Source organism: Sinocyclocheilus rhinocerous, unplaced genomic scaffold, assembly GCF_001515625.1.
Source record: "Sinocyclocheilus rhinocerous isolate Xijiao unplaced genomic scaffold, SAMN03320098_v1.1 scaffold1390, whole genome shotgun sequence".
Taxonomy (NCBI): Eukaryota; Metazoa; Chordata; class Actinopteri; order Cypriniformes; family Cyprinidae; genus Sinocyclocheilus; species Sinocyclocheilus rhinocerous.
Window position 1 is genome coordinate 416885 of NW_015665627.1, and position 27417 is coordinate 444301.

The 27417-nt window shown below is 35.9% G+C and overlaps 1 protein-coding gene across 1 annotated transcript; it reads left to right on the plus strand.

Moving 5' to 3' along the window:
• The first annotated feature begins 1684 nt into the window (after positions 1 to 1684).
• On the plus strand, positions 1685 to 27055 carry cpped1 (calcineurin-like phosphoesterase domain containing 1). Its single transcript, XM_016542501.1, has 4 exons — positions 1685 to 1905; positions 5653 to 5871; positions 14097 to 14519; positions 26068 to 27055. Exons 1-4 carry the CDS (start codon positions 1842 to 1844, stop codon positions 26289 to 26291), a joined length of 930 nt encoding a protein of 309 aa, XP_016397987.1. The 5' UTR covers positions 1685 to 1841; the 3' UTR covers positions 26292 to 27055.
• Positions 27056 to 27417: the final 362 nt, after the last annotated feature.

Consider the following 27417-nt stretch of genomic DNA (forward strand, 5'->3'; position numbering starts at 1 on the left):
CCAATGGGCCGCTTTGTGACATCACAAAACCCTGAAAACAAACACTCTAGTCCAAACGAGCCGTTCGTTGTAGTTCTTGAAAAGGGATTTTTTAAAAACTAAATATCTCACTTTGGATGTTTGTAAATGGGCATTTGATTTACATTTGAGAGAAACTGAGAAGATTGTAAACAAAGATACAAACTAGCCACTTTTCACTGAAAATTGCCGTTGTAAATTTAAAATAGGCCATCTGTGTAATTTAAGTAGATTCAATGAGTTGAAAACTCTTGCTACTTCATACTTCAATACAAAACAATACTGATTTTTAAATGTTATAATAGTGATTTTGTAATGTCTAAATATAAATCCATTTGCAAAACATGTGAAAAGAACTATATTACAGAGTGGAAATGGTAAAGGAGACAATAAATGATCCTCTGCTGCTATTTAGTGGTCATAGTGGGAATCATGACATTCATTCTAATAGTATTTGTTTTTCTACCAGGTGAAATCTTGGCAGAAATCTTCCACTTAGCATGGCAGATGTTCTTTAAAATACATTTTACTATATAAAAATGTGCAAGAATATGAATAACTTTGAGGCAAATAAACAATATTATAATATATATAAAAAGTGAGCAATATTACATGTGTTTAAAAATAAAAATGAATAAAAAAATGTGTTCTACTGTCTGGGGTCTGCCATCAGGAGTTAAAGGGGATGTCATGTGACACACTTTTCTTTTTTTCTTGGTTTTACTTTTCACTTTTTTCCCGATGGTATTAAAAGGGGGGAAGGGGGTTCAATCCTTTGTCACTTTTTTTTTTTTTACTCCTTATGAGTTTGTATCCTTCCATGCACAAGCTATAGTAATGGGCTTTTGGTCATTGACTCGCAGAAAGTTTTCTGCGCGAGTTACTAGAATACAGGGGGCGCCAACACTGATCTTGTATACCCCTCTGCAAATGTGCAGTTGCGCCCTGCAGTGCATACATACATTGTGTTGCTATAGGTAGGCTATATGAAAATGATTAGAAACATATATGCATTAAATAATATACATTCATTATTAGACATTGTTATCACATATATTTATAAAACAGTATACATTGATTTATTTGACAGAATCAGAACAATGTCAATCGTCGAATATCACATTCGTAGCAAACTGCTGAAACGCTGCTAGGCCTATTGTAACAATACAACAGACGCTTAAAAATAAACATATTTTAGATTTTTAATTTAGTTTAGTCAATATTGTAGATCGTTTTAGCCTGATCTTTTAAGTTTTTCTCGGCTGTTTATATAAAAGTATCATATAGTAGGCTACTGTGCATTTTGAAAGTAGTGTCAAATATCCATAATGAGCATTAGAGATCCGACTTTTAATTCGTTTGTAGTCAGCCTGTCGTTTCAAAGAGTCCACTACGAACATTTCCAGACATAATACAATTTCAACATCTGTTAACAAGAAAGCTATAAAAACATCTAGAATTTGTGCCATGTTTAAGATTTTTCCCTAATATACTTGTATTTCTATTTGTGTGCCTTTTTTTCTCTCTTCTTTTATTTTCTTTTTTCTTCTGTCCTTTTCTTAAGAATTTTTATATTATATTGTTTTTTTTCTGTGATGTTTTATCTATTAATCCTCAAGTAGTTTATTATTGATTGGTATTTTGTACGTACTGTTTTTGACATTGCTAATACATCACCAAACGCATCGATTCACAAACACACTGTTATTAAGTAACCGATGACTTCGTCAGATTTAGCAACGAACGCCCAAACACGATAGCGAAACGTACGAAATATAGGTCGAACGGTTTATTATCCTATACTAGGTAGCGAACGCGTTTCAATGGCAGGGGACGAAAGTGTCTTTCTGAGAGCGAAGGATCGGAGGTATAAGGGCCTGACAGAAGGTACGGTTAGCTGAGGCTAGCTAATGTCGATTTACTTTATAGATAATGCTGCAAAGCTTTGAATTATGACAGTATGTTTTGGTTCAAGGTCGTTTATGTATTTTGGAACACTGCTTGAAATCGAAGTTTACAGTCCTCTGTAAACTCGTTAGATGTTGACCGGTGTACCGAATTCCAACAAGTCACTGAAAAGCGCAGGCTAGCCTACTATCGACTTCACAGCCAAGTATTGCTGACTGTAGCTAGCTATGACAGGAATAACAAACCACTTAGCATTGAGCTGTAGATAGTTGCAGTGCAGTTTAGATAGAAACCCTGGCATGTCACATGACGTACACAAAACAAAGTTAACCTAATATATTAGGGCAAATAGATTAAAATGTGCTAAATAAAGTCATTAAAAACCGGTTTTGCTTTAGGACCCAGATTTAATTTGGGTGCTAATTGGTCATTCGAAATCAAACATCAAAAGTTTATAGGGAACAAAAATCTTCTTAAAACCAAAACCAGGAACAATACACAATATGCAGATATTTACATAAGAAAATCTGACAGTTTTGTAAATGCATAAATAACAGCAGAACTACTGCACTTTGCAAGTACCGACTGTTCAACAGCCTGTGACATTAACTGCAAACAATATGGGTAGCATAAAGAAATTCTTTGTTATTTTAAAATAAAAATAAACAAAACAATTGTTACAATCCTGTAAGGTGCAATTAAACGGTTAAGTATTTAGCATTGTTTTCCCCTACTTTCCATGTCTATCAGATGATTGCTTAACTTAAATTCGCAATGAATACTGATGTAAATCATAGTGAAATGGATTGTCATAATGTTTTTGATGAAGACCAAAGACCAAAATGAAAAATAAATAAACATTCATAGATAAATTGTTAACAATAACATCAATAAGATGCATTTAGAAAATAGATTTATAATTTTAAATTTGTGCGGACTATAACATTTGATTTGGTGTTTTTCAGTGTGTAAGTGTTTTGAAGTGTTTTGTGTCCCTATATGGTTCCTCTGCTTGACTGTTTATGTAAATCCAGTCTGAAATCTTCATCTCAGACTAATTTCTTGCTTAATCTTTGCTTTGCGCTGGCAGTGTTGACATCTGCAAATTTTTTTCCTTTTTTTTTGTGTGTGAGAAAAACCAACAGCAGTGACTGTTTGTGGATGCTGTGAGTTGAGTTGATATTTTAATGCTTTATCACATGAGGCTTTTATCTTGACTTATGATTAGGTTAGCAGTATTTGAAAGCTCTGGGAGTCATCTGAGATATCCCTCTGATTTATGTTTGCTAAAAGAGGCTTGTGCTTATCGGCTGTCATGGGAGCTTTGTCTGCTCCTCTCAATTCATGTTGTTTAAAGTTGCCTGAAAATAGTTTCCAGTCTCTGGAGACTGTACATGAAAGCGTTAGACAACAAACAAGATTCCAGGCAGCAGATGGTACATTTTAAATGCTTTTTGAATTGGTCAGATATCGTGTGTTTTTATTTTATTTATTTTAAGCAGGTTTTGTGCTTTCCCAAAGAGATGCTCGAAGCATAGCAAACACTTCATCTTGTTAGAATGACAAAACGATTGAAACAACATAGGGACTGATGTTGAAACTTCATGGGCTGCATTACTAATTAAAATGTAGCTCATTTGGAAATAAAATTATTATTATTTTTTTATAAAATGACACAATAGGTTTGGTGTCCAAGAACTGATTCTTATTCAGAATTCCTTTAACAATTCTTCCACAATGCGGATTAAAAATAACATGCTGAAATACGCTGACAGTTTCCTGCATTAATTAATTAATGGTGCTCCAGCAATGCTATCTAGAGTGCTGAACAGTGAGCATACACCGCAACCTAGGGCTGCACGATGTATCGTTTCAGCATCGATATCGCGATGTGCGCATGTATAGTATGGTGATCGTTAATCCATATGGACCAGGTACCAAGGTTCGAAACGCAGGTGATTCTTGGATTAATTGCAAAGTTTAACCATCATACAATGAAGGTTCATCATTTGCATGTGTTTTAGGTCCTGTCTGTTTAAACATTCAAGCAATTTTAAACCATTCGAGTGCAAGAAGGCGCAAAATAGAGCTCAATTATGAACATGCGCTGTTTTCTGTGCTCATACACAGAGCCACGCAGATGCACATGAACACCGAATTCCGTTCATTTCGTCTGTTTGTGCCTGAAATGACACTTACGCGTGAAATTGTCAAAATGCATGTCTCTGCAAGTATCCTTGTAAACACAGTTGCTTAGGTGAAGCTAAACAATTGAAAAAGAAAACGGATTTGTAACAGTATATTGGTTCGCAGCAGTTTAATGATCCAGTTGCTTTCTGTGTCATGAATTTTGATCAAACAACAAAACGCATAGAGAAAAATCACACATAACACAGATTTAATTCGATTTAATTTATACAGTGAAGACTATGCAGTGTTATTTTACATTTGATTATTCAAGTTCTGTACCTGAATAGTGAATACTGTTAGACTTACCTGAAAAATATAAAGCACTGTTTATTTCAATTGTATCTTTGTTGTATTATATTTATCTATGCTTGTAATTTGTTTGTTATTTTCTATGCTGATTTACTCACCTACAAAATAGAGCTATTCAAGCCATCTGGTGTTTTTTTTATTTCATATCACAATATATATAGCAGAAAAACAAAATGTGAGTTTTTTTTTCCAATATCGTGCATTCCTACTGCAACCAGTGTAGCCTGGCCACAGAATGAATGACCCTTAGTCAGTTCTTTTTAGTAAATGTAAAACATACTGTGCAACCAGTGTAGTTTGATTCCCCAACGAATGACTCTTATTGAGTTTTTTTTTTTGAGAATAAAAAAACACATCAAATTCAGTGTAGCCCGGTCACCAAATGAATGAATTTTATGAAACGGTTCTTACAGTGAATCAAAAACATACACAGCAAAAAGTGTAGCCTGGCCATACTGCAAGATACTGCACAATCTGTGTAATCTAACTCCCCAACGAATTACTTTTATGAGCCGGGTCTTTTTAGTGAATCACACCATTTATAAGTGTGAGACATAAATCTTTGAGGTTATTGACTAGTTGTTCATATGACAATGCAGCTAAGGATAAAACAGAATCATAAAATTCTTTTCCCTACTAGGCTGCACTGTCAGGATCAGGAACAGAAAGAAATTCTCTATTTTCCTTCTAGCTTTTGAGGCTTGCTGCTCTGTCAAAACCTCTTCACACACTCAGTGTAAGTGAGTGTAGTGGAAAGCAAAGACAAGACTTGTATGATGTTCCCAGCAGGGGTATCTTCTTCTTTTATATTTTGACCAAGTTTTAATGCTGGAAGTTTCTCAAAGAATCACGGGTAAAAACTGTTTCTGAGCTGTATTTGTGCTGTAAACCCTGAGGTGTGAAAATCGACTTTTTTCCTGCCGTTTTTGTTTCCTTATAACACAAGAACTGCTGTGAAGGTGTTATATACAGCTGAAGTTTCTATACGACAGGCGAGACGAACCGTTCCACGTGTTCCAGGTGTTAGAGCTGTGCCCTTAACTGTGACTCTTTCACTTGAGATAAAGATTTTTATAAATACTTTAAACAGTTTGATTGTTAGCATCTTATGTAATGTTTAATTATGCAAAACATTGTATGCATTGTCCACAAACACAGCATTAATAATTGAGATATTTAAAGTAGATGGTTTGTCAGCTTCAGGTTATTTTCTCCTGTTCTTTCCAGATGAACAGAAGGAGTGGAGTGGGCCCTTTTACTTCATCCAGGCTGCGGACCCCCAGCTTGGCCTGATGAAGGCGTGGAGGATTTGTGACTGTGATTCAGGAGGGGATGAGTGGACCGAGGAGGTTCAGCTCACAAAACAGGCAGTTCAGGCAATCAACAAACTACAGCCCAGACCTCGCTTCCTGGTCCTGTGTGGAGACCTGGTCCATGCTATGCCTGGTAAGCCACCTGTTCCACTGAAATGGTGCTGCTGGAATGCTAAAGGCATTTTTGCTTTCTCCAGAAATTTTAGACCTCTATAGTAAAAAATATACCTAAAAAGGTTCCAAAAGGTGGTTTTATAGCAATTTAGTAGAAGGAACATTTTGTGTACCCCAAAGAACCTTTCTGTGAATAGTGTGAATAATATTTTAATAATCTGAAGAACCTTTTTCGTCTATATATGTGTGTATATATATATATATTTTTTTGGCCACTCTTACGTGAACGCGAGTACGACAGTTAGCGGAAGCTAGAGATTACGGTTTATAAAGTTTTAAATAAGGATATTTTTCTTACACAAACGCATCAGTTCACTTCAGAAAGTCTTTATTAACCCCCCAGAGCCGTGTGGAGTACTTTTTATGATGTATGGATGTAATTTTTTGGGCTTCAAAATCTTAAAATGGCAAAACACTGTCATTATAAATCTTGGAAGAGCAAGGATATTTTTTTATATAACTCTGATTGTATTCGTCTGAAAGAAGAAAGTCATATACACCTAGATGCAAAAGTTTGGGCGCTTTTGGGTGCTTTTATTGATAATAATTTTCTTTATAAGAAAAGATCTTAGTAATATGCCATTCAGTTTCTAGAGAAAGCTGCATAATGGAATGTTTTTCAGACATAAACTCTTAGTGTAGCAGCATTAAGTTGTATGAAATAAAGATGGCTGTGCAAAAGTTTGGGCACCCTCTCGTTTGTGTGGATTTGGATACTTGTAGTCACTTAATGCTGATTAATTGCAACACAAAAAATGGATTTGATTGACTCAGTGAACCATAACACTGCAAACACAAGTCCAACCAATCATGAAAAAGGATGTTAAAGGTAGCTGATTGCTAGCTTTGCTTCTCCTTGATTCTCTGCTTGAAAGTAACAGCATGGAAACCTCAAAAGAACACTCTAATGACCTAATAGGCTAATTTATCAATATGAATTAGGAGAAGGATACAAAAAATTATCACAAAGGTTTAAGGGTTTCTGCCTCCACAGTCAGAAATATAGTTAGAAAATGGAAGGCCACAGAAACAGTCCTTGTGAAGGAAAGATGTGGTAGGCTGAGAAAAATATCGGAAAGGTGAAGAGTAGTTAAAATGGTCACAGACAAACCACAGACCACCTCCAACGAGCTCCAAGAACATATTGTTGCTGATATTGTCATTGTACATCTTTCCACAGTCCAGTGCACTTTGCACAAGTAACAGCCCAATGGAAGGGTGATGCGTAATAAGACTTTTCTGCATACGGCAGAGTCGTTTGAGGTATGCAAAGGCTCATCTGGACAAGCCAAATAATGTGTTGTGGACAGATGAAACTAAGATAGAGTTATTTGGTCACAACCAGAGACGCTTTGCATGCATGGCGGAAAAAGAACACAGCATTCCAGGAGAAGAACCTCTAAAATTTGGTGGCGGGTCCATCATGCTGTGGAGCTATGTGGCAAGCATGTGTACTGGAAACCTTGTCAGAGTTGAGGGTCGCATGGATTCCACCCAGTATCAGCAGATTCTTAAGAACAATGTTGAAAAATCAGTCAAGAGTTTGAAGTTATGCCAGGGTTGGTTGTTTCATCAGGACAATGACCCAAAGCATTGTTCCAAATCTACCAAAGAATTCATGCTCAGACACAGATACTGTACAATGTTCTTGAATGGCCACCCCAGTCCCCAAAATTAAATATAACTGAAAATCTATGGATTGATTTGAAGCGGGCTGTCCAAGATTCGGAAGCCATCAAACCTGCCTGAACTGGAGAAATTTTGCAAGGAAGAATGGTCCAAAATACCTGCAGCGAGAATTCATGGTCTTATCAGTGGCTATAAGAAGCATCTACCGGCTGTTATTTCAGCAAAAGGTAGCTGTACTAAATATTGATGCCATTATTCTGTTGGGATGGCCAAATTTTTGCACCTATGTGTTTTTGTTATGATTCAAATTGCATTGTTTCTGTTGATATTTCAGAACTGAAATGTTACTGTTTCCCTAAGGTATAAATTATATCCAAATGAAGTTGCTGCTTCGAAAGTCCAGCAGATTATACAATGAAATTATGATAATTATCAAGATTTTGCTATATGGTGTATATTGCTACACAGTATATTCGTACAGTCTTAAAGTGACATCACTATAATATACCTGCTGCTGTCTGTGGTGTTAGTTTGAATCAAACAACAAAAGAAAACAAAACAATAATTCACTGCTCTTGATGTAATCTTTAGTAGTTGTAATAAAGATCAATATGTTTAATTCATACAGTGAAGACTATGCAGTGTTTAATTTTTACAATTGATTATTCAGTTTCTATAGTATTTCGTACCTGCATAGTACAACTGTCAGATAGACCAGCCGGAGAAACATAAAGCACTTTATTTATTTTGTATCTTTGTTTGTGGTATTTGTCTTATTGTTTGTAATTTGCTCATATTTTTAATAACTAATAAATAAAATATCTAATAATGAACATGAAGTAATGTTTATTTGTGAAATGCTTAGATGCTACAATACATTGTATTTATTTAAATAATATTTAATAGTTTAACATTTGAAAAACAAAATTCTATATATTATATTACTATTTATATATGTTTATTATTAATATAATGATTCTTTGCAGCTAAATAAGTGTGTTGCATATTAGTTATTGGAAATAAAAATCATGCAATTTAACTGGTATTGCTGTTGACTACTAACATTTTTGAATAGGTTGATAGATCAATATAAAAGATTAGATGCAGGATATAAATAAGAAACAGGATTATTTAGTATTTATTAGACAAAAAGCTCACTTTAGGGTTCATTTATTTTTTGTTTATGATTGAAGAGGCAAGAGTCTTTTTTTTCCAAGTCTTTTCTTCTTCTGTCGTCTCTAATCTTTGAGGTGGCTATTATGAAATGGAGCTTGTGGAGCTGAGGGTCCGGCACTTATCTAATTGCCTCAGCTCAAACGGCAAAGCACACAGGGAAATAAAAAATAACCTCTGAAGGCTAGGCGGTAGTTACCTGTGAAGGTGACTAGAGTGTTTGTACATTAGGTTTCAAGTTTCGGGTCTCTGAGTCAATGTTTCTTGCACTTGAATGTCTTGCACTTGAGTGCCAGTATCAAAGTGACAGTACATTTAAAGCTGTCATAAATGTTTCTCACCGCATGAATTTAAATCACCCAAATGTTGACAGTTACTGTTTTTTCAATGGCTGACTTATCAGATTATCCCCATTTAGGATCCGAGGGAACTCTGAAGTGTCATATTTGCTTGGTTTAATATGAGCCCAGGTTTGTGGCTTCCCTGCTGGATGTAATTTATAGGTCAGGTTATGATAAGCTGCCTGTAAAGGCACAGCTATGGAACTTTATGAGGTTTGGAGACCTTTAAACGGTCTGGTGTCAACACCCATTAGTGTCAGGCCAGAAGAGCAGGCAAAGGATGCCATATGCATTACACGCCATGTCCGTCATGCAGCGTGTTTCCTCTCTCTGCCCCGCTCAGGCTTCACCAGACCTACGCCACTTCCTCCTCACCACTTCTTCATTAAGCATTAGGGCTTTGATAGCAGAAGTCAGTGAAAGAGAACAGCTTCCTCAAGGTTTTATTTGCCTTTGCTCATCTTTGATCTTCAACCACAATAAAAATCACAGGAAAAATAAAAACACACCAGCAGACAAATAAAAGAAAAACAGGGGTGTGACTCTGATCTGACAGCCTTGGGTGATGGTTGATTATATCTAGACAAGGCTGCAAAACACATGTTTTGACAAAGCTTCTATAGCAATTTTCATGGTTGACTCAAAGAATGAATTTTTCATTTTTGATTCAAAAGAAATGGTTTTGTTAAAGTCATTTCAGATACAGAATGAAATGTGTACAGTCGTTTTAATGTAGAATTTTCATTTAAAGTTTATTGCCAGTTTCCACCTCAGAGTAAAAAAATAAAATAAGGTGATGTTATTGTGAAATAAACAAGGAAATAAATACACATTTTTAAGATGCCGTTACAAGTCTAAAATTGCAATTTGTGAGAAACAAGTCACATTGTAAGATATATAGGAAAGTATTATTTTTTTGAAACAGGTGGCTTTCATATTATTATTTTTTAATTAGTGCCTTACCCTTTACCTTAACATCTCCTAATTATCCTATTATTAATTGTTTATTGTTAAACATCAAATCAGATACATGTACAAAGTTATACAGTAGATTTTTTTAAATTTAATGACATTTTATATGTAAGCCGGTTTTTGCCTCAGAGTAAACAAAAAAAAGTAAAGGGTTACCATTAAAAATAAAAAAATTTAAACTCATAGTTTAAAGACGCAATTACAAGACACATAAAATCACAACTGTGAGTTATAAGTCACACTATGAGATATCAAGTCACAGTCATGACTGTAAAACTTACCACGCTTTCCTGTACCTTAAAATGTGCTCAAAAATCATTCTATTATTCATTTATTATTGAAGTTATACTTAAAATAATTACTCATTCAGCAGATGCACTGCCGAAAAGATGTTCTTGCCTAGCCTGGTGTTAACAGCAGGTGCTGTTTTGTAACCACTTGTAAACATTGCATAACCTACGGTTTGTGTCTTTTTAAGTTATACACATGGCTGGGTGATAAATAAACTCAGTGCCATGTTAAAAACAAACAAAAAATATAGTTAATGTTTTAACAAATAAGTGTTAAAATTCTTCCACTATATACAAAAGTGCAAATTATGAGGCTGTGCAAAAGAAATAAATGATTATTGGATGATATACATCTGAGCGACCATAATAACAATATGTATGTGTTATAAAGTTCATATGCACATGATGGATTTCTGCTGTGTTGTTAGTGTTGCAGGCCCCTGGCAGATTCCTCATTAAGTGTATGGATAGTTTGGGTGTAGGAGCTCCTCCAGAACCTCTCAGTTTTGACCCCAAGGCTTTGCTAGGCTTTTTCTGACTGCAGCAGTGAGAAGAGGCTGTTGTTGGATGGCAGGGATCCGTAATGATTTTTTTGGGCTTTAGTCGTGCTCTTCCTGGTGTGGATATCCTGCAGGTTGGGTAGTATACCCTCTGTGATTCATTCAGACCATCACATCTTGAGCAGGTTCTGTGTGGTGCAGCTCACACAATAGACTGTAATACTTCTTGACAGGAGGCTATAGTGCACCTGTAAAAGAGTATCTGTATCTTGGGGGACATCCCGAACTTCTCCTGGGAAAAGAGGCATTGCTGTGTCTTTGTGATCGACTTTTTCTTTCGACTCACATAGACTCGAAGCAGTCATCCTTGAATTCTGCAGCTTCAACTGCTGGAAGCTTGCTGTATATTTTTGATTGAGGATCTTACAGAGCTTGTGGAGACGTTCCACCATATTCCTTAGTGGTGGAATATGTCAATCTGATTTGAAGTTTCACCCCAAAATGAAAATTATGTCATCATTTACTTTGTCATTAAAAAGCCATATGACCCACTCCACACAGTAAAATTGAATGGTGACCGGATGACTAAATGTAAAATAAAAGTAATCCAAACAACTTTTGTGCTATATTCCAAGTCTTCTCAAACCATATGTTAGCTTTGTGTAAGCAAAAGATTGTTAAATTAAATTGTTATTCAAGAAATTTTCTCAGCAATTCTGAAATCTCATTCGCATTCACGTATGCCTAAGAGGTCGGTAAGATTTTATGTATTTGAAAGAAACATTTTATTTAATCAAAAATACAGTAAAAGCAGTAATATTGTGTACATTATGTATGCTCGTAACCATTTGTGACACACTTTTAATATGTGCACATTCAAATCACACTAATATAATGACATTTTTCAATTAATAATTTGTTAATTTTATCTACTTTATGGCCCTGGTCACCATTTACTTACATTATATGGAAAAGAGCAGCAAAAACATCCTGCCTAACATCTCTTTTTGTGGTTTATGGAAGAAAAATCATACTGTTTTGGTAACGACATGAGGGTTAGTGAAAGAACTTTAATTCTTAGGTGAAGTATCCCTTTTTATGACCGTTGTATTGGCTTTCTCAAGGTTTAGAACAACACTGTCAGTCAATATTTCCTTCATTAAACACGTGCTGTGACTCTTCAAACCTCATTGGCGACCAAATCTGATTTTATTTCAGCCATTCTACCTCCTGTGTTCTGCCTGCCATAATGAACAGTCAGCGGCAGCATGCTGGACAAGTAAAGTTCCACTCGGTAATTGAAGGGCCGCTCCATGATATCGGCACAGAATCCTTGTGAGCTTTCCGGTTCAAGGACTTCTCCTGACTGGCAGCAGGAGAGATCATCGAGGGAGGTGATTAGATTAGGAGAGCACTGAACCTGATGCTTTCCTTATGGGGACTATAAAAACGTTTGCCTGCTGCCTGTAGACTTGTGTGTGCTGTGTTAGGGGACAACTCCGAAAGTGAGGCTGAGGTTTTCATATCCTTCTTTTTCGCCTTCCACATACGTAAGGTTTTTAATTGCTGTTGAAAGCGGATAAAAGTGAAGTTCTCTGAGGAGCAGCTGCACATCAGTGGGCTGACCAGGGGGAAATCAGCTCTGGAAGAGCCCTCTCTTCTCTGTATGTTTAGCTGATAGAGATCTCTTTTGGGAGAGATTTTAATAGATTTCTGTGGGATTTGGCACAGCTGGGAGAAATGGGGGACCTGTTGAAATTGAATGTTACGTAACTCAGAGAGAAAGTCAAAGTGTGGCTCAGATTCAGATATTGGGCATTGATAATGGCATTGATCACAAAGTAAGAGTAGTAATTGGCCTATTCTCACCAAGTACACTTGCTAACACATAAAAAAAGAAGTTGCTTCAATTTTATTTATTTTTATTTATTTGAAGCCATAATGAAAATTCTGTAATTTATTATTAAGTAGTAATTTATTATTTATCTTTTTTAATTTAGTCTATTATCTATTTTGAAACCTGTATGACCTTTGCCGCACAAAAAAAAAGAGTTATATGGACTAATTTTTTATTGTTGGCTTTTTTTTTTCTGTGGGCATGGAAATTAGTAACCATTGTCACTTTGTCAGTGGAAAAGATCTGTGCATCGCCATCATGACAGGAAGTACCATTTGGAAAAGAATAACTTTTACATCTAGCATACCAGTTCTTTATGTCAGACTCTCTCGCGTTTTGTCTTTGTATGCATGTGAGAGAAAACAGTCATAGGACACAACATGCAGTGAATGTATATTTGTTCTGAACTACTAAGGCTGTTTTTAGCCTCTCTTTAACTCACCGGCAGGTGAAATATAACAATTTACTAGCCAGTGGCTATTGACAGGCATTCTTTAGCATCCTGATGCGCAATTTGGTCGCATATGTGTGTGATTTGCTTGCATTGTAGAGGGTTGCTTGATAATAATTTACAAAAAAAATGGATCAAAATTTTTAGTACACATTTTAGAAAGGCGTTGGAAAGGCAGTTCATTCTCTCCATAGACTAGAATCATGGTCTGTTGGTTTAGTTTTCTTTGTCTAGCATACACAACACCACAGTCACTAATGCCAACTCTAATTTCAACTCCGCTACTCATTGGGTTTCAAATTCACAGCAGGCAATTAGCAAGATGCCCTATTTGTCATATTAGAGGTAACCTAAGGCTGTTATTAACGAGCTTCAAAACTCATCGCTTGACAGTCTGCCTTTACTTTAGAGAAATGCGGTTAGACTGGATGCTTTCCTATCTTCTGTATGAGACAGAAACTTTATTCTGAATCCACCACATATTGCCTACTTCAGTATTCTTTTGAAGATGGAAAGAGCCATTGAAGATAGTATTTATATACTATCACATACCTCATGTCTGGTGCTGCATCTTATTTTCCACTGAAAGCCGACTGTTCCTGCTATGTTCATTGCTGCTGTGCTCAATATTGCTCCAGAGGATTTAACTGTAGTTTTTATGTATATAGTCTTTTTTGCTCCTGTTATGCAGTTATCTCTTATTCCAGAGAAGAAAATATAAATGTATGTTTGGGATAATGTGTGGAAATATAAAAAAATATGTCAAATGAAAATATAAATATTATAAATAATTTTGCTGAATATCCTGTTGTATGGAGCTCATTAAGGAATGAAATTGGGTTGCAGATGTTATTTTATTGACATACTAAGACATACAGTACTTACTTCAATGAGGCTTTTCAACCAAGAAAAATCTCTCTTAATTTCTCAGGATGTCCGTTCAGAGAAGAACAGGTTAAGGACCTCAAAGGAGCACTGAGAGGAAGTGACCCCGACATTCCTCTAGTGTTCGTCAGTGGCAACCACGATCTTGGCAACACACCCACTCCGGAGAGCGTGGAGCAGTTCTGCCGTGACTGGGGCGATGATTATTTTAGTTTTTGGGTGGGTGGGGTGTTGTGTTTGGTGTTGAACTCTCAGTTCTTCTTCGACTCATCAGGCTGCCCTGAGTTAATGGAGACCCATGAGGTCTGGCTGGAGAGCCAGCTGCAAAGAGCCATCCAGACCCCCTCCCGCCACGTGCTTGTCTTCCAGCACATTCCGCTCTTTCTCCATAAACCTGACGAAGAGGATGACTACTTCAACCTGCAGAAGGGAATCAGAGAGCGCTTGATCCAGAGATTCAAACAAGCAGGTGAGAAGAAAGCACTTGAGCTTTACACATCAAACAAAACAAGTTGCAAGTGTCCATATCTCACGTCATAAAGTATCGAAGAATATTCTGTCTTTAGGAATGCCATATACTCAGAATTTTGTTGAGCCTTTTCCCGAAAATATGCTAAATAGTAATCAAAATAGTTTTTTCCAACATTTTTAAAAAATTTTATTTTATATATTTATCTTTTTATTTTATATATGTATCTTTTTGTTGTCATAAGAACAACAATACTTAAATTATATTGATTTGCATTTTTCACATTGCTTTCACATGGCATAAATGAACAGTTTTAGTTCTCAGTTATATGATAAGAAATATAAATCTGCTTTTAAGTAAGTGACTTATGGTTTGTTTCTGACTGATTCGCCAAATGGTTTGATAAAAAAAAACAAAGCACCAACTGATTTATTTGTTTGTGAATTGGACAGAAAGGGTAATATATCAGTAGTATATATATATTAACTAGTGTACATAACGGATCAGTGTACAGTAAGCCTACAAACAAAATAAAAATAATGTGTGTGTGTATATATATATATATATATATATATATTCCTTTGCCGAGATAATCCATCCACCTCACAGGTGTGGCATATCAAGATGTTGATTAGACAGCATGATTATTGCACAGGTGTGCCTTAGGCTGGCCACAATAAAATGCATTAAGAGCCAGGGGTGTAAACTTTTGAACTGAATGAAGATGTGTACATTTTTATTATTTTGCCTAAATATCATATTGTTTCATTTAGTACTGTCCTTTAGAAGCTACAGAAGATAAATGTTTCCCAGAAGACAAAATAAATTCAATTTCTTGAATCTTCAAATTCAAAAAGTTTTCACCTTCAGGCTCTTAATGCATCGTTTTTCCATATGATCTCTCTTATTTTGGTCAAATAATTAACATTTTGCAGATGCTGCAAAGTGTATGTAAAATTTTGACCACAACTGTATGTGTGTGTATGTATGTATATATATATATATATATGTGTGTGACCTTGGACCACAAAACTTACACCATATTTTTATGGAACATGATCTTTACTTAATATCCTAATGATTTTTGGCATAAAATATTTTTGACCCATACAATGTATTTTTGGCTATTGCTACAAATATACCCCAGCGACTTAAGACTGGTTTTGTGGTCCAGGGTCATATATATATATACTGTGTGTATATATATATATATATATATATATAAACTTTGAACTGGTATTATTGTAAGCTTCTATTTTTATCATTTGTAATATCAGCTAAATGAGTTGAAATTATGTGTTTATTTTGCATTACCCATTTTTTTATATATATATGGAGAACTACTGGATTTTTTCCGCGAAATAATAATCAGGGTGTATAAGACCCTGACATTATCGATGTAAGAATGTTGCAGTAAATGGCACATTTATGGTCACATAGTGGAATAATGCCATTGCCTTGCCTGTGGCTATTTAATTATGCTGTGAGTGCCTTGGAGTGCTTTTACCGGATATATAATAAAAGCTTTACGGACAAGAAATATTTATAATTAGATGCTATTTACGCTAAGTGAAAATAGCAGTATTTTTAACAATATGCTATTTACACTAAGTGCAGATAGCGATAGATTCTATTTACACTGTTAAAATAGCAGGATTTTCTGTTATTTATACTACTAATTGCAAATAGTGGCAATTATCTGCACCTCAGTATTATAGTACATTATAAAACAGTATGCAGTAATAACGTATTGAGTGTAAATTATAATTTTAATTCAAATTATTAAATGGATGCCACCTTATTGGGACAATAAAGCCCTCCCTACATCGGCCCTAAACCAACCCGATACTTTATTTTCAACTTTTTGATTATTTCCTTAATTTTTATTGAAAATAAATGCCTTTCCGATGTGATATGAGATTTGAAAAGGGTGAAAAAAAGTTCGGTAAAAGGCGGATTCGAACCCGGGTCGATCGAGTCAAAAAGATGATGGTATGCGCTTTACGATCTACGCCACTGACGATTGTCAGCCGTCTTTTATAATGTTGACCATCCCTATCACGCGTTTGTGGGTGGAGCTAGTGTAAATAGCCTCTGCCAACAAGAATTTTAGAATTTTAAATTCCTACACAAGGATGTTATCATGTGGCTACAAGGATAGAGAAACTGCAATGTTATTGTTACAGCTATCAAATGATCTGCATCTCTGAATGTGTCAGATTAATTCACTCTCCATTTATTTTCAGTTATACATAGTAGTTCTGACACCAGAAACCATTAAATGAGTTGCTGTCCTGTGTATGTTGGAGAAGTAACAAGTAAATCCAATGGGTTGATGATTATGTTAGCCATAAGGGAAAAAATACAGATTATTCTTTGTTCCAACGGTTAGTGTTCAAAAGAAACAATATATATTGATCTTTGTATGGTCAGAGATGCATCATGGTGCATTGATACTGAAAATTGATTTAAAAAAACGGGCAAAACAGAAAGATTCAATCTCTCTATTCATGAAAAAGTGACATCTTTGATATTAGATTCAAACTTTAATCTCTCATTTTATATATGCTGTGTGTTCATGGAAATCGAGTAGTGTGTAATGTAAATGAGTCGGGCGCTGTAGTGGGCGACAGAGAGGGGCTTGATCGGAGCACTGACACATACACTTTTACCATTTCCACTTTCTAATTTCTCAATGATCAAAACATGAAGGATGCAAAAATTAGGATAGGAATTTGCTTGAAAAAAATAAACCAATCCTCTTGGAGATCAGAGATCACTGTCAGAGGAAAACACAGCCACTGCCCACAAACTCATTTTTCCGGGCTCCTTGAGCTCGTAGATTTAATATCGTGCTGCAAATTATATTTGTATGATTTAAACCGCATTTTCTAAAAGGCAGAGTGGCTGTGAGAAGATGATCTTTTTTTTGAGACATCTGCCTTGGGGGAAAACATGCTGATCACTCCAGATGTCTGTTAGCTTTTTGAGGTTTGTACAGTGGGTGGCATTTGTAATGAATACATATAATATACAGTTCCTGATGTCACAAGCTGTTTACAGACCTATATTCCTCTGCAGCACTGACATAGCAGTAAAATACTGTTCATCTCTAATGCCCTGTCCGTCAGGTCCTCTGTGCTTTGTGATAAGCTTTGTGTTAATTATAAAAATTATTGTGTTGCAGCAGGGTTGGGAAACAGTGTGGACTGAACTGGTCTTGTTTTTTGTAGATCCTGGAACATGAGTGTAGAGTCTGAATGAAAAGCCCCACAATATCCCCAGAATTGTCCCTTCGCTAAGTCCTTCCTTAAAAAAAATTACTGACCAATCCTACATTAGAATTTTTTTTACTATCTGGCTATTTTATTTTCTAATGTAATTCTGTAAACAATCTGTTTGTTTGGGTAGTTTTAAACAGTTATGAAAAATATCTACTACAATAGTATGGCAAGGTATCTATAGATAATATACTCATAAGTTTTTTTCTTTTCCAACATTCATGCTGAAGATTAAACTGTTTGTCGCCTTAATTACTGGATAAGCATGTACCTACATTTGCTCCAAGATGAAGTCGTCAATAGTAATCACTTTTAAATGAGACTTTTTTTTTTCATTTGAAGTGTTTGTCTTGATTCTGATTTGCAGTTTTTAGTCAAGTTTCTTCGTAATTTAACAAGATAACCTGCATTGCTATTTCACATGATTCTTTTAAGGATGATATCCTATCATCAGACATTGAGCATGCTTTATTTATATCAGGCTGTTCCTCAAAATCTCCAATACAATCCTATTGGACGTTCTGTAACATTTGTCTGAGTTAGCAACAGTTACCAAGGTGGGCAGAGCTTAGTGAAAGATCAATTGAAATGCCTGTCTTTCGCAAGGTTCTGCCCATCCTCAGCCTCTTGCATGTTCGTTTTTAAATAGTTTTTTTGACTAATCTGGTTATGTTTACAGCTACCAATAAGAGAGTAGAACTTATATCTGTTTAAGTTTTTCTCACTGTATACATTGCAAATTTTTTTTCCCTAAATCAGATATATTTGGGTATGATTATAGGGTGTTTTGAACACCTGAATACTTGGGATGCATTTTTTTCACTCATATGCACAGAAGAAACCCATGAGACATTTTTTTGTTTTACTTTCAATTCTATCCTAATGGCATCTTTTATAAGGCTGTAATTTCAACACTGAAGAGCCATGGTTAAGCGAAGTTTAAATGTTTGTGTGCTTTGTAAAAACCCTTGATTGCGTCTTATTGGTAAATGTACTCTTCACAACAGCACTAAACACACAAGTAGAAAGAGAGCTTGTGCTATCTTAAAAGGCAACTTGTGTTTTTGAGCCCCCATTGCATTGTATTATAATGCAAAAACGTTTCTCACACTGCCAGTGGTGCTATCTTGTAGTGTGTTAATTAGCAGTGATAAGCCAAGTGTTTCCTCTGCTATTTCAGCTGTCTTAAGATCATTCAGCACACGCCAGTAGAAATGAGAGTGAGATTTGGTTAATCAACAGAATGCTTGTCATCTGCTGAAAATTGTAGGTAAGCTGGCAAGCGTGTTGTTTCAGGCAGACATTGAAGAATAGTGTGTTCTGTGGAGGTTACAGTGTGATGGAGTGCCCATTGTTATCAGATATCCTTTACGAGAGGCTTGGCTGTGTTTTTTGTGTATCTCAAGGTCTTGCATCATTGTACGGAATGTTTCAGGGGCTTAAAAAGATAACTAGCAACTGAACATTTAGCAAAAATGGACTGAACAGGGTCGGTCCACAAGCCTTGGATTGCATTTTTCTTTGACTATTATGTCTTTGATCGGTAATTTGGGTTAAAGGAATAGTTCCCCCCAAAATGAAAATCCATTATTAATGCGTTAATGTGTTTTAACTTTAAATCATTGCTTCTGGCCAACATATGAGTCCATAATCCATAATCATGCTGACATATTTGATTAGGACTGTTTTTAACTGTTTTCAATTGTAAACGGTGCTTGATCTGTGCATATTTCTCTCCTGATTCAGACAAGTCAACTTTTTAACTGAATCAAGGGCGGACTTAGCGATTTGGGGGCCCTAAGCAAATTTCAGGTATGGGGCCCCAACACAATAACTAAGCATGCTCTTTTACGCCTAACCCTTGTTTTGCTTGCTCTCTTGTATAGTTTATAGTTTATTTACCTTTTCACAACTTAAGTAAATAATTAATTAACCTGATGCTATTCTAAAGCCATATTAGACTTATTTTTATTTGTGGATCACAAAAGAAGACATGATATAAAAAAAATGCTTGTACTTGTCCATTTAATGAAGTAACCTTCTTCAATCTTTTTACAAAAAGGATTCAAATATAATAAAATTATCCAATGCAGCTCGTTCCATATTCCAAGTGTTCTTAAGGCATATGGTAGGGTTTGCCAAGAAACAAATTAAAAATGTAATCTATTATTAAGTGAAAATCTCCAGTCATTGTATTCGTGCATTTGTATGTATGTGCAGCAGTTTGCGCCGGTGCGCATAGGAAAAGCACACAAGCGAGTCATTTTGAAACATCAAGACAAATAAAATCATGACACAAAACACGATACTTCTCTGAGGTTAGTATATCCGTTCTGAGACAGTCAGGATTATACAGCCTAGAAAGTGTGCAAAGAGCGCTCCCTCTATAATCACTAAAAGCTGTCATTCACTTCAGTTCATCGCGATCTCACAACGTCCCGTTAATCATTGAAGCTGTCTGCATTGCACATTGAATCGCTTATTTAGATCGTATCTACACATTGTTATACTGAGAGGATTCGCAAGCTTGCAGAACTCAGCACTTGACAAAAACTCTGCGATTTGAGTGGTGAGTGAAAATTTGACACTCTCCAGAACACAAATACACACTGGAGCATTTGCCAAATATGTTTCGCCAATTTCAGATTCCCCCTGATTCCCCGGGGCCCTAAGCGGCCACTTACCTCGCTTATTGGTTAAGTCCACCCCTGAACTGAATAAAGCAATATTATGGACAGAGGACTCATATTTTATCTAGAAACAATGATCTGTTTATTACAAACACTCAGCTTTTTGCTTCACAAAACATTAATTGATGGACTGGAGTCATGTGAATTACTTGTGAATTATAAGCTGTTTGGACTCTCATTCTGACGGCACCCATTCACCGCAGAGGATCCATTGGTGAGCAAGTGATGTAATGCTAAATTTCTCCAAATCTGTTCCGATGAAGAAACAAACTAATCTACATCTTGGAAGGCCTAAAGGAGGTTCATCCGTTTTTTTTTTTTGTGTTTTTTTTTGGGTGAACTGATCCTTTAAGGTAAACTGCAGATGGTAGAAACTTAATTTACTTTGTTTTTCATTAAACGTTTACTGATTAAAAACTCAATAATAAATAATAACAGTAAGCTGTAATCATGGCTGATAAATGGCCATTATTAAAGTTCTTTTATTTTGTATAAAAACTAAAATCAATCCTTTTAAATGCGCCAGTGAATTGTCACAACATTATAATGTACAGTATAGTATGAAAACTGTATATTCATTTTGACATTTACAAAGGTTACTTTTAACAGTGTTGTTAAATTTTTCGTGTTTTTAAAGAATACGTAAGCAGCGAAAGTAATCTAAATCTAAAAATTGAGAAAATTAACAGGAACAATTAAATATCCAATACTGATCTATACAGATAAATTAACAAAAACCGTGCGCACACACACACATTTTCAAGCACGTTTTGCAAGTGACAATCATATAATGTATCCTAAATATGTTTTTCCAGATAAGAAACAGCTCCGCTGTGTATAGGAATCAGCTTGATTGAAATTGCCAAGCACTATGCCAGTTGCCTTTCATGCATATTTGGATGAAATCATAATTACACAACACACAAAACTCCATCCCCCATTTAGAGGGTCTACAGTGATAAATGGGTGCGATACATGACCGGCATAAACAATGTTCTCCTTGCACAAAATCATTTTGTACTTCCTTATGTCTTGCAAATTATTTCTGGCAGATTTTGTGCATAATGTATCCCAGTGGCCTAATGACAGCACACACAACCCTCAAACTAAACCGTTAATGCAGTCTGAGTAGTTTAAATAGATGAGACGAGATGAGGATTTACATATCATCCAAATCTGGCAGATCCGTTAGTTCTGTGGCTGGGAATAGAGACTCTGGTAGCACTTTAGTGTGTCTCCAGAGAACTGAACACAGAACGGCATCATACTTCCTTATTGGACTAGATCTCTGGCTTATTTTATGTGAATGTTTGTTTATTTTTAGTATGTACTGTTCTCTCACATTCTCAGCAAATTTCACCTCTCTCAGCTAAAAGGCATGTTGATCCCTAGATACTACTCTTCTTGCAGTAATGAGCCCATTAATTAACAGGCAGATAAATGGGATTTTGTCAAATGTATCTACAAGATGTGAAATAAAAGGAATTCATGAGATGGAAATAAGTTGCTGCAAGCAGTGGACAAAGTTCAGGAGGAATTTACTCTGGAAGCAGTACAGAAGGGTGCTGCCATTCTGTTCATAGTACTGCTGTTGGCGTTAGTGTAGAATCCCAAAATTCCCAGCAGGTTTTGATCATCTTTAGATGGATATCTTCTTATAAACATGCAGAAACTTCTGACATTACAACAAATCTCCACAACTAAATCCACCACAGCACTGTTTGTTGTTAAGAGATCACAGCTTATTAATCAGCCTGATAACAGAACTGGTGGGAGTATGGACACACTGATATGTTCACAGCCAAAAATCACAACCGAGAAAAGAAGCGACTGCAAGCATGCTGAGACACTGTCGCAAAAATGCATACATTTTTATGGCATACAAAGCAAAACAGTCTCCAAACAGAGAGAGACAGACTAATGTGATTACATGAACAGAGGAAAAAAATGTTTATTTTTAAATCTTGAGATGATAATGGAAAAATACCTTCTATTGTAGCATTAAAAGCATAAATACCTTTTTTTTGTATTTGATAAACTCTCTTATATAAAATGAAAGTACCAATTAAGGTCAAATGCCCGTAAGCCCTCTTTAAAATATTGTTTTTTGGGCTATTCCACCTAGGGCTGGGCGATATAGCTAAAAAATGTATCAGCGATATAATGTTTCATATCGTTCGGTATCGATAATTATTGACATTTTTTATAACCTTTTTTAAAACAAAGAGCAATAGAAATTTTTTTTTACATTTAACCACTGTATTTTTAAATTAACTCAATTTATTGAGACAAACAACAAAATTTTTTGTTTGTTTTAACAGTCAAACACAAATATCTCATTTCTAATGTTTTATATGCAGATTAAATTGGTTTTAAGGAAACTTTTGTTTAAATTCGACTAATATTCATTTTTTTTATTCACAATCTCCTCATCACAGGCAGGCACAGCACTCATGTTCATGTTTGTGTGTGCTGTCTGCGTCACTCATATAGCACGTGCCTATATCGTGCGCTATATCGAACATTTTTATATCGTTATCGAAGGTGTACCGTCGATAAATATCGATACCGTTTTATCGCCCAGGCCTACGCCACCTATCTTGACCTATACCTTGAAGTGGGTCTTGATCTTCTTGACTTTATCCAGCAATTAGCATCATGCAACAGTGTCAGATTTTGACATAATCTGTTAAACTGATATTAAATTAATTCACGTTTTCTAAATGTTAAGCACCTACTTTTGCAGACCGTTCATAGAAAACAACACAAACAAATCGTTTTTTAATAGTTTCAGGGCTGTTTTGTGCAGATTTGTGGAAAGTGCCCTCTATTTTGTAGCAGGTTTCAGGCTGATGTGTAGTTACAGTCGATGTGTGCAGTCATTAACAGTATTGCATGCCTAATTATTCTATCCGGTAGTGCAGTAGATAGGATGTCCTTAGAGTAAATGACTTGTTTAAGAAGTGCCTTGATTTTTCTTCCCCCTCCTCATTTTCACATCCGAATTCTCCAGATAATTGGACACCCTCTTTTTTTCCCGTCATGTTTCTGTTGCTTGTTTCCATCGAGTGTATTAGAGGTTATGATATGTGAAAGATGCTTGAAATGTGCATAATCTTCCGATTTAAGTAATTTACATGCAATTATAATTCATTCTAATGTTTTGTTCCCGTTGTTTTAATTGTTTTTGGAAAGATTTCTGCTTTATGTGCTGCATTGTCTAAGTCTTCAAGTGTCAAGGTATTTGTAATTGTGTTTGTTTGTGTGGTTTCATTAACAGTGTCCAACAGAGCATGAAAGCTATCATGTGCATGTGGAACAAGAACAACTTGTGAAATTTAGATGAATTCCGATAGCAAGCAGCAATATGTAATTATACCTCTCAACATTGTGTTCTGTCATAATCATTTTCTCCTTTCTTATTCTTCTTCTTTTGTGTATTTTGGCATGCCATCTCCTCCTGTCTTGCCATCATCCCTGTGGTTTTTGGCACCTTTGCGCCCTCTGAATGAAAAATTCATGTGAAATTTTGTTTCCTGTTTCCAAATGCATCTATTAGCTTGGTATGGGGGTACCACCTTTTCAGAATTCTCTTCAGAAAAGAAACCTCGGCTGAACTGTGGAAGAGCCACCTTCAGCCTCATGTCCCTCACAAAAGAGAGCTCATTTGTGTCTCTCACTCTGGGTGACTTGTTTGATGAACTATAGTGATTCTGCATTCGGTCCATTGCTTTAAACCCCTGAATGGCAGACCCTCGGCCACTGCTGCAGAGGAGAGATGAGAAGCTTCACAATGGTTATGCAGATTGAGGGGCAAAATGAATCCGAAGCGGCCTCCCCATGCCCATGTGGTTTTGCAGTCGGTTCTACCAGCGTGGAGACATAGCCAATCAGACAGGAAATGCAGATGATTCAGTGGCAGTGTTGAGCTCATAGCCTCATAATGTTGGTTTGATTATAGTCTTGTGCATAATGTGGCCCACATTGCAGCTCATGCAGCCATTACTTCAGCTTCCAGAGTTACACGATCCTTCTGAAAATATTGTAATATGCTGATATGATGCTCAATAAAAATTTTTTTCTAATAATCAGTGTTGAAAACAATTGTGCTACTTTTTGAATAATATTAATATTTTTGAAACCGTGATATAACTTTTTTCCAGGATTCCTTGGTGAATAGAAAGTTTAAAAGGAACAGATTTTTTTTTTAAATAGAAATATTTTGTAACATTATAAATGTCTTTACTGCAATTTAATGCATCCTTGCTGAATATTATTAATTTAATTATTAATTAATATTAATTAAAAAGTATTAATTTCTTTTAAAAAATCTTACTGGTCCTAAACTTGTCAGAAGTGTAACCTATGTTGGTTTTGTTTTTAAGTGCCATTTAAGGGTGGATTTTCTAAAATAGACTGTCACAATAAATGATGTGTGGAAGAAAGGGCTTTTAAAATGATTTGTGTGGTAGAAATTCCCATACGCACCTGACTTAAGTTAAACTGGGTGTCTCCCAACACCAAAAATTATCCTCAGGTGTCTCTGACTGCATCGCAATAGCTCTGACTGCACGGGAGAACCAGGCCTTAGACAATTGAGTTAAGAATTACAGCTACTGTACCCAATGCCTAAGAGTCTCACTATGAACACTATCACTTGGGACTAAGATCTCTAGTGTTCCACTACACCTACTGCACAGCAGTAACCAGACAGACTCCAGATGATGCCTTTGAATATGCTTTAATTACAGCCGACGGACCTCATTCCAATCACAGAGAATCCCTCCAGCAAAAAGGATACAACAGTTTTATAGAATAGGTACATGACAAAGGCAACATGCTTACTCATTGCATAATTTTTCTCTAAAATTATAGTTTTTTCTTATATGTGCAGTCCAGCAACAGATGTATAGCAGTCTTGTCCATATGCATCAATTATTGAAACGCACTAATTAAAGTGTTGGAACATTTTGTTCTCAAAAAACATGTTAGGCCTGCAATGAAGAGAAATGTTAGTTATGATTTGTTTTAAATGATTAATTTTATAAATTCCCTTCACATTTGACACACACAAGACCTGGAGAGAAAAAAAAAAACAGAATGCATTGTGAAATGCATTTCTACCCATCCAAAAGAAACAAGTACACAGATAAACTCAGAAAATAAAGTAAAAATGGCTATGTAGTTTACTTAAGTACCTCAAATAAAACTTTACATTTCTTTCAGTGATTTTATGTCACTAACCTTTCAAAAATTGGCAAATCCAGTGATTATTTCAACCTCAAAAAGACCCTGTATCAACCTGGTTAGTACACCTTAGTTTCTAGGTAGACTTAAAAAAAAAAAAAGTTGCATTTAGATTTATTCACTTTTATCTAAAGACCGAACAGGTACCCTCCGGTTTTGTAAGCATAATGCATCAGATGCATTAATATGTATCTGGTCATCAAATGGACTGTGTGCATCTGTAGGCATGAAACTGAGACTGATGTGATCATGAATTGACTATTTTGTGTGATTTCACTGTAGAGACATTTTATTTTTAACTAGACGTTAACTATATGTCTCTCGTTTCAGGGGTGAAAGCTGTGTTCTCCGGACACTACCACAGAAATGCAGGGGGCTGCTATGATGGGCTGGATATGGTGGTGAGCTCCGCTGTTGGTTGTCAGCTGGGAGATGACTCTCATGGCGTGCGAGTGGTAGTAGTTACTGAAGATGACATCATCCATCGCTACCACAGTCTGGACCAATTAACCGAAAGAGGAATGGACGAAGACCTGAAGAAATTGTTGGTTTGAATCCACCTCCAGGTCACTAATCATGTGATTGTCTCCATACTTTAATCATGCAAATGCATCTGAGAATTCCTTAAACACTGAAGTTAAATCACTGAAGTTAAATCATACTAATGGAGTGAGGAGATGCTAGGGTACAATGGTAGTTTAATAGTGCTGAACATTTTGGATGACAGTTTGATGAGTTCACTCCTTGCTCCTCTCTGCTCATTACTCTGTTCCAACTCTGAGAGGAGGAAAGAGGCAATCTCCATGGTAACTATTGAAAGACGTGGCTGCGGTGACCGGGACATCGAGTCACTTGTTCTGTGGGTGGATCACCAAAAACATAATTGCTGACCTTACCTCACACTTAGAAGCGCCCGAAAACAGCGGGGTGTGACTGAACGGCTTTGGCGGCAAGCCAAAAAAGACATCTTAAAATGACCAAGCTCTTGTCTGAATCCAATCTGTGACCTCGTAGCTTCCTCACCAGTACATGCTAAAATTAAACTGGATATCTTCCAGTTATCTTTCAATCTCTCCATGTAATATTTAAATGTAATGTATAATGCTATGATCATACAGAGGGGTTCAAAAGTTTTCATTTGTAGTGAGTTTGCTTTCGCCAACCTAGGGAGGTGAAATAGGGTAGTGATGGGTACTCACGTCACCGATGATGTTTGGATCACGTGCCACTTAAGGTGCGGTTATGAGTACATCAGCTAAAACAGATTTGTGGGATATCTAACTTGTAGAACCTCTTACTGTATTATCAACACAAGGAAGACACAAGTATGATAAAATAAATTTTATTAACGAAAGATAGACAAGAGTAATCAACAACTACTATGCATACGATGAATGAAAAGCAATATAGTGCGTAAGATGCATAAAATGTAAGTGATTTAGTTGGGTGTTGCTATGGCAGAGTTATGTTATCTTCAGAAAAGATAAACTGAAACTAATAAGGTGAAGAACCCTATTATGCATCAAACAAATAAATCGAGAGATTATTTGTTAGAATCTGACATCAGCTATATAACATCTAATGTAAATTAGAAATTCATATGCTGATTATATAAAAACAGTGCCAAGATCTCTGGAAGAGGTTTGGATAAGTGATATTTATGTTCTCTGTGGTCGAGTG

Coding starts and splice junctions, on each gene's coding strand:
- cpped1 (XM_016542501.1), top strand. CDS start 1,842: ATGGCAGGGGACGAAAGTGTCTTTCTGAGAGCGAAGGATCGGAGGTAT. Junction 5,872..14,096: donor CCTGGTCCATGCTATGCCTG/GTAAGCCACCTG, acceptor TTAATTTCTCAG/GATGTCCGTTCAGAGAAGAA. Junction 14,520..26,067: donor CCAGAGATTCAAACAAGCAG/GTGAGAAGAAAG, acceptor CTCTCGTTTCAG/GGGTGAAAGCTGTGTTCTCC.